Raw genomic sequence first — 8165 nt, forward strand, 5'->3', positions numbered from 1 at the left:
GAATTAGTAACAGTAGATCTATATGAGCCTCTTCCAGAGGAGGTGTTCAATACTTATTTGTGATGATAGACGTATTTACGAAATATGTAGCACTGTATCCAATAAAGAAAGCAACGGCATATACATGTGTTAGTAAAGTTATAAATGAATACATTCCAAATATCAGAAAACCACAATCAATTTTGAGTGACCATGGTACGCAATTTACCTGTAAGATATAGAAGGGAAAATTAGAGAAAACAGATATCAAAGTACTATATTCGTTCGTTAATAACATTATAATTTATGAATTTATAAAGTGTTTTATCAAAGTTTACGTAAATCGTTCCTATAATAACTAATTACTCTCATAATTAAATAGATAATCACGAATAAAACGCAGATATTTTTCCGTTATACAACGGACATATACCATTCAATGTAAATGAATATAAGTAAGACTTTACTAAACGTTTTTATGTCTTTAGCAGATAATCAACATCTATTGCTGTATTAAATGTGGGAGAATTTATGTATAAAACGTATGCATAATGCAAGAGAATGGTACACGGGAAGGAATTTGCACTTACGCAAAAAATAGTTACGTCACGATCGGAAGAGAACTCCACCAATCAAATCATATTAAAAAATAATCCCGCCTCCTTAATTCTGTATAAATATCGCGACTTTACGCACTTGGACACACTTCCAATCCGGCACGAGACAGTTCACTTTTGAGTCCGTATACTCATCCCAGTTTTCGTTTACTATTATATTAAAAACAATTTTCTGTTGTTCGCCAACCTAAAGAATCGCGAGTAAATTCTGTGCGCGCTAAGTGCCACGAATCACCCTCACTAGCAACTCAGCGAGACCTGCGGTCAGCACCAGCGCCTGACAGAAATATATATATATATATATATATATATATATATATATTTTAGGGTGTGTCATTTTGGAGCAACTTTTTTTTTCATTTCACGAATAGCATATATACTTGCAGGAAGGTAAAATAAGATACCTGTTAAAATTTTAGCCCTTAATATTAATATTAACAGGTCGCTCATCGCAATTTTTTATTTTTTATTTAGTAAGATAGAAAAAATTTTATAACTATCTAACAAACAGTAATACAGCATTGTGCCACATAGATTTTCTGTAGTAAATTTACCGCTCTACAAAAAAGATCTCTTATCATTTTTTCATAAATTCAACCGTTCAAAAGATATTCAAAGTTAAAGTTTGATAAATTTTATAAAACTTGTTTTTGCTTCTTATGAATGTTGTATCATATCGACTATCAACAATTATAAAATAAGAAATACATATATTTGTAGAAAATTTAACGATCTACAAAAAAGGTCTCTTATGTTTTCATAAATATAACCATTTAGACGATATTAAAGTTTAAAGTTCAAAGTATAAACCATGGATTATGAATCAACTATCTGATGCATTTCGTTCATTAATATTGAAGTTGCATCAACCAATTTTATTTCAATTACACTGATGCTGTTGATACAACATCTTTTTTTTCAGTGTGCAGATATTTACCACGGTAACGAGAAATCCTCTATAAGGAAGCAAAAGTGCATAAGCAAAAATGCAACTTACGTATATTCTGTGCATCTGTACGACCTTAGCTGCGTATGTCTCTGTACATACTCAGGAAGCACGTACATACGAGCACTATTTAACTCGTACATATCCTGCTTATGCCATTGCTTCCAAGGCAGATATTCTCAACTCAACATGTGGAAAGGAGTTGAAAGATTTCCGAGACGCAGTTGATCAACGAATACTATGGAGCTTGAAAGGTACGTAAAATTATAACTGAATCGCTATTAACTCCATTTACTCTAATTTAAAATCTAGAAAGCAATTAAAAAAACAACTACTCATCTTTAGCTTGTATTGCATATTTTAATTAATCAATTTTTTACAATTCTTGAATTCTATTTAAATTAAATATATTGACTAATATCTTTTAATCTTTTAATCTTAAATTAATAATAGTATTTACAAAAATATTAGTGTAATAAATTCAGAGATTGCATTTGTGTTTATCATATTGTATGTTTGGAATGTACGATGTATCATTTAAACCGAATATATGTTCTATATATGTATATACATATGTATATACATATGTATATACATATATACATATATGTATACATATACATATATAGAACATATATTCGGTTTAAATGATACATCGTACATTCCAAACATACAATATGATAAACACAAATGCAATCTCTTAATTTATTACACTAATATTTTCGTAAATACTATTATTAATTTAAGATTAAAAGATTAAAAGATATTAGTCAATATATTTAATTTAAATAGAATTCAAGAATTGTAAAATTGATCAATTAAAATATATGCAATACAAGCTAAAGATGAGTAGTTGTTTTTTTAATTGCTTTCTATATATATACAGGGTGTCCGAAAAATTGCCTACACTACTTCGGGAGGTGATTCGGGACCCAAAAACAAGCAAAAAAGTTCATACAAACATAGGTCCGGAAATGAGCCGTTTCCGAGTTATAGCCACTTTTATGTTCAAAAATCGTAAATTAGAATATTTAGAATCCGCTTGGCATCCCTCTTTCTTAATTATTTCTTAAATTAAAAATTTTTATTTTTAAATATTTTTAATTTTTTTAATTTTAATTTTTTTATTTTTTTTTAATTTTTCAATATTTGTAAATACGATTACATTATTTTTAAAAGAAATCAGTTGTTTTCACGGCTATTCAAAATCAGTTGTTTTCACGGCTACTTGAAATCAGTTGTTTTCACGCCTATTCAAAATCAGTAAGTAAATCTAAGGCTTTTCAATAATAAGTTTCAAATTATTATTTAACAACACCTTACTTTTAGATTGTATCTAATCTTTCCGTATTCATCAATGGATCGTTTAAGTTTTAATGAATTAACTGATATTTAAAAATAAAAATTTTTAATTTAAGAAATAATTAAGAAAAAGGGATGTCAAGCGGATTCTAAATTACGATTTTTGAACATAAAAGTGGCTATAACTCGGAAACGGCTCATGTCCAGACCTATGTTTGTATGAACTTTTTTGCTTGTTTTTGAGTCCCGAATCACCTCCCGAAGTGGAGTAGGCGATTTTTCGGACACCCTGTATATATATGCTATATACATATATATATGTCGTAGCTAACAATAAGTTATTTTAGGAAAATAGCTTTTGACTAGACAAATGCTATCTGCTTAGTCAAATGGCTTTTGCCCATCTATTTTTGTGTTCAAATGCTACTTTCCTAGGCAAATGCTATTTAACTGAGCCGCTGTTAGGCAAATGATATTTAGCAAAACTGCATTGATGCATTTCAAATAAGTACACATATCAGCAAATTACTTCTCTTAGTATTGTAACAAACTGTTATATTTCTTAATTACATTTGTTAATAACTTTTTAATAAATAACAAGCGACGGTTAAAACCATATTTACGTATTGGTATTTTCAATACACCAACTAGTTAGTTGGTTAGCTTAGTAGCCCAAGTGGGGTTTCACAATCGACGCAATGTCAAATCGATGTTGACTTTGGGAGTTCAGGCTACATGGTCCAATATGAACTTCGCATATGGACCTTTGATCGCGTATAAAGCTAAATCTAATCAAATCTTAAAGTACTATATATGAAATAGAGGTAGAAAAGAATGAAGAATATAATAGAATTAGCGCGATATCTCAAAATTTGCGCAAGTTATAGCTAATAGCTACCAGACATTTCTCAAAAATTTCAAAATTTTATAAAAAATAAACCCCTTCATCGATTCTTACCATAATTAAATACCAACTTTTATTTATAATAATAATACTCAGCATTTAAAAAAAATTGAGTCCGATATCTAAACACACACATTTTGTAAAAATGTAATTTTAGAACATTCTGAACACATTGGTACAGAAAACTAAGAAAAAATTTGTTTACGAAAATAGCTTCCTGTAATGAGAAAGCAACAATGTGTGATTAATTAATTATAAGTAAAAATTAGTCATTTATTGCTTTTGCATACGTAGTAACATTGTAATTTTTATTTTTAGTATTAGATTCCAGTGGTGGCTTTAAACCGGGTTTCCTTTACGGAAATAATTATTGGCTGGGCAGTCGTAGTCAGTGTCTCGATACAATGAATAAGGCTCCTCTACAGATCTCACAGCACAAAATACTAAATAACACGCATTATCGCGATCCGCGAAAGGAATTTCCACCTTTCCAAATAAATTATTTTGTAGCTTATTTGAGACACAACAGTACGATTCAATATCACGTAAATATGTTTGACGAGGTAAGTTTGTAAAATCTTTATGTGATAAAGAATGTGTTTGATATTTAAATATATACATAAAATTTTATCTTAGGATGTGATTACGCTCGGACTCTGTTTACCAAAATCATGCACTACAAATAATCTAAGCTTAATTTTGGAGGAAATATGTCGTGACAGAGTTATCTTCAATGATCTCTACCCCGCGGACTTTCAGCTCATCGAGGTTAAAGATCTAAATGACGATAACAAAAAGCTACCTCATAGGGTGTATTACATCTGGTACGTATTATATGACAGAAAAGATTAATAATATTATAAGTAATTTTAATCTTAATTCTCCGAAAGAATATAAAGCTTCAACAGACAAATATTCTATTTACAGTGCTAGCTTAATAGGATTTTCTTTTCTCATAACATTAATCGGAACAATATATGATATATTTATATATCAAAAACGTAACGTGGTAAACGTATCTGCAGCATATCGGAAAAATAAAATTGGAGAAATATTAATATGTTTTTCCGCTTACACAAATACAAGAAAAATATTTAGCACAAAGTTGGACGCCGGCACAATACCCGTTTTTCACTGCTTAAAAGTTCTAGGCATGTGTTCGATAATCTTCTTCCATGGTGTATATTATACATTTAATTCTCTCGGTAAGTAATTTATAATAAATCTCTAGAATAGACATTTTTGGCTCTTTTGTTTTTTTACTCTTTACGCATAACAAAAATTGCTTATTTGTATTGACAGATAATAAAGTACGGCTGTGGAGGTTCACTGAGAATAATAAAATCATAGGTGACATGGGATTACTAGCAGTTGATATATTTTTTCATTCAAGCGGATGCTTAATGTTAATAAATTATATGTATTTGCGAGCTAAAAGGGACGAAGTATTACCAAACCCGATTGGTCGCAAAGAAAAATTCATCGAACTAAAAGATCACGTATTAAAAAGATTTTTTCGGTAAGTTTTTATTACATTATTACAAAGAAATTTGAATATTGATTTCAATGTAAGCTAAATACTAACTCTCTTTTTTTTATACGCGTCTGTAATAAAATTTTTCATTTTAAGGCTGACACCGGCTTACATGACGGTGTTACTAATAGAGCTGTTAAGGTCGATTTGGGCCGAAAAAACATCAAAATTTTACATGTACGAAAGGTCGCACGAAACTTGTGCGAAATATTGGTGGAGAAATCTTTTGTACATACATAATTTCTTTGGATGGGATGCAATGGTACGAACACGTTTGATTACGATCAATTTGAAATTATACTTGGAGACGCATAAAAGTTTTATAAAATTTTTATTGCATTACAGTGCATGAGTTGGAGTTGGTATCTATCCAATGATATGCAATTCTATGTCATCGCTATGGCTTTATTAATTTTCTCAACTAGGTATGTTAATTAACCAACTATTATAATTAATGTCTTCTTCGAGTATACTTGAATAAATATATTATAAATTTCAGATACTTCTATGCCGCTATATTGAGTCTACTTTTAATAGGCTCAATTATTCTTAATGGTTATCTTTCATACGTCAAGTACGAATATGTCGAAACGTAAGTTACTAAAGTGTTTTACTTATTGAGAAATCAAGTTAAGAGGAAGTTAAAAGGATTCTTATTGTTACAGATTTGATGAACAGGAGAATCTTGCAGATATCTTCTATATCAAACCATGGATGAGAATGAATCCATTTATTATTGGAATAATCACGGGTCACATTTTGGCAAAATTAAAGAATAATTTTGTTTTAAAAAAGGTAAAGTATATTTTTTTGTTTTTATAACATATTGAAAATAAATAGTCATTAAAATACTTAGGGAATATATAAACTTTTGTTCTATAGAAACTAACTAGTTTCATATGAATTAATTATATAGTATCGCATAAATGAAAATGTATTATATTAATTTGACATACATTTCAGAAACATATAATTTTGTGTTGGTGCCTAACTATTATTTGCGGAGGATTCGTATTACTGTTGTCCTACAACCGATACATATCCGTTCTAGCTACTTCTGTTTATGTAGCACTGAACAGAACACTTTGGGCCATATGTATTGCATGTGTTGTAATAGCATGCTCCAGTAAACACGGAGGTTCGTTTATTCATTAATCATAAATACATCTTATAAAAATCGGCATATTTTTAATATATTAGTGATATGTTTTAACTTGCTTTGTTATAGGCATCGGTAATCAATTATTCTCGTTCAAGGGCTGGATTCCTCTTAGCAGGCTCACATACTGCGCTTATCTTATAAATCCGGTCATCATACAAGCAATTCAACTATTTAGTGAAACGTCGATTCATTTTGAATTTCTGCCCCGTGTAAGTATACAAATATTTGAAATTTTAGCATTAACAGAGAAATATTGTAAAAAATGCATTAATTTTTTTTAACTTTTGGTTCTAGATTACTATGACATTGGGATACATTATAATCACGTACCTTTGTTCCTACCTATTATCTTTGATGTTCGAGATGCCCTACATTTTGTTATATAAAATGTGTATTAAGCCATATAGAAACACAATGGAATCTTCCACGGAACAAACAACTCGAACAAACGGAACAAACAACCCGATTGTAGCAACCAGAAATATTCAGTTGGTACAGATTCAGTTGCAGTAACATCAAGCCTTTCTGCCTGGCGGAAGATGACATTTGTCAACCCTCTACATAAAAAAGAACAAGATTTGAATAATTAATTTTTGTACTTCTCTGACTGCTGCAGACCTTGAGGTAAGCTCTCTTCTTTCTCTTTCTGTTTTAACGATTGACTAAATATATTTTTTCTTTTAACAGCGGAAATGTCCACTATAACCGTGCGTACCAGCTCGCTTGTCACGACATCTCCTCAAGACGGGAATTTTCTGCCTCGAGCTCTGCAGGAATAGAATCTTCTTATCCCAATAAGGTAAACGTCCCAGTAGCCGGACACATTGGAGAAAAATATTTACTATTTATTTAAACAATTAAAAATAAAAATAATAATTATTGTAAAAAAAAACTTTAATACTTAACAATTGATTGGGAAAAAGAAGTAAACCTAATTAAACATTTTTGTATTTAAAAAAATTGATTAAATTAATTGATTAAATAATTTTATGTAAAAAAAATATTATATATAATTTTATTGATTATTGCATATTGTACATTATATTTCCAATTTTGTAATGTAACTTTCTTATAATATTGTATACCATTTGCAATAAGTAATAAATGTATAAAGTTATATACATATGAAATATGTCCATACTAGATATCACAATCAGAGACGCGCGCTACTAGTTAGCTTTAATATTATATTCACTATTTAACTCGATCCTTAAATCCTTTATATACATAGATATATATAAATTAAAATTTAAAATCTTTAAATATTCTTTGATACACGTGACCTGTTTTATCGGATTACATCCGACAGAAATAGAGGCCCACCACTACCCCCGCGGATTGAGATCAGCGGTCCTCTTTTCTTTAGAATACGTTTTTTTTACATTTTTATCATTTATTCTATTTTATTTTCAATTTAATTCCCGTTTTACTTTCAACAACGAGATAGACTTTACAAGTTTCAAAAAATCACAAGCAAATTTTCAAACGTAATTTAAGAGAATTTGTTTAATATAAATATTTAATATAATACGAAATTCGCAAAAATGTTTCATCGAGAACAACATAAAATATGACGTTTTAAATTCTGATTTTTATAACGGATGATAATCTGAAATCCGAAATTTCGCAAAACTATGTTAATTTGACTTGTTATTTCATATCTAATTGTAAGATGCGAATGTCGACTTTTGTGAGCAAAAATTTTACAGGTAAATGATCAC

At 29.5% G+C, this 8165-nt stretch overlaps 1 protein-coding gene across 1 annotated transcript; it reads left to right on the plus strand.

The window, feature by feature from the left end:
- Positions 1-491: 491 nt before the first annotated feature.
- Positions 492-8159, plus strand: LOC139812560 (nose resistant to fluoxetine protein 6-like). Its single transcript, XM_071777445.1, has 14 exons — positions 492-859; positions 1519-1796; positions 4067-4311; positions 4385-4572; positions 4676-4953; positions 5051-5267; positions 5379-5544; positions 5628-5707; positions 5782-5874; positions 5948-6077; positions 6246-6420; positions 6511-6653; positions 6739-7068; positions 7132-8159. Exons 2-13 carry the CDS (start codon positions 1583-1585, stop codon positions 6955-6957), a joined length of 2148 nt encoding a protein of 715 aa, XP_071633546.1. The 5' UTR covers positions 492-859; positions 1519-1582; the 3' UTR covers positions 6958-7068; positions 7132-8159.
- Positions 8160-8165: the final 6 nt, after the last annotated feature.

This window comes from Temnothorax longispinosus, chromosome 5 (genome assembly GCF_030848805.1).
Source record: "Temnothorax longispinosus isolate EJ_2023e chromosome 5, Tlon_JGU_v1, whole genome shotgun sequence".
NCBI classification, from domain to species: Eukaryota; Metazoa; Arthropoda; class Insecta; order Hymenoptera; family Formicidae; genus Temnothorax; species Temnothorax longispinosus.

Coding starts and splice junctions, on each gene's coding strand:
- LOC139812560 (XM_071777445.1), top strand. CDS start 1,583: ATGCAACTTACGTATATTCTGTGCATCTGTACGACCTTAGCTGCGTAT. Junction 4,954..5,050: donor TTATACATTTAATTCTCTCG/GTAAGTAATTTA, acceptor TTGTATTGACAG/ATAATAAAGTACGGCTGTGG. Junction 5,708..5,781: donor TTATTAATTTTCTCAACTAG/GTATGTTAATTA, acceptor TATAAATTTCAG/ATACTTCTATGCCGCTATAT.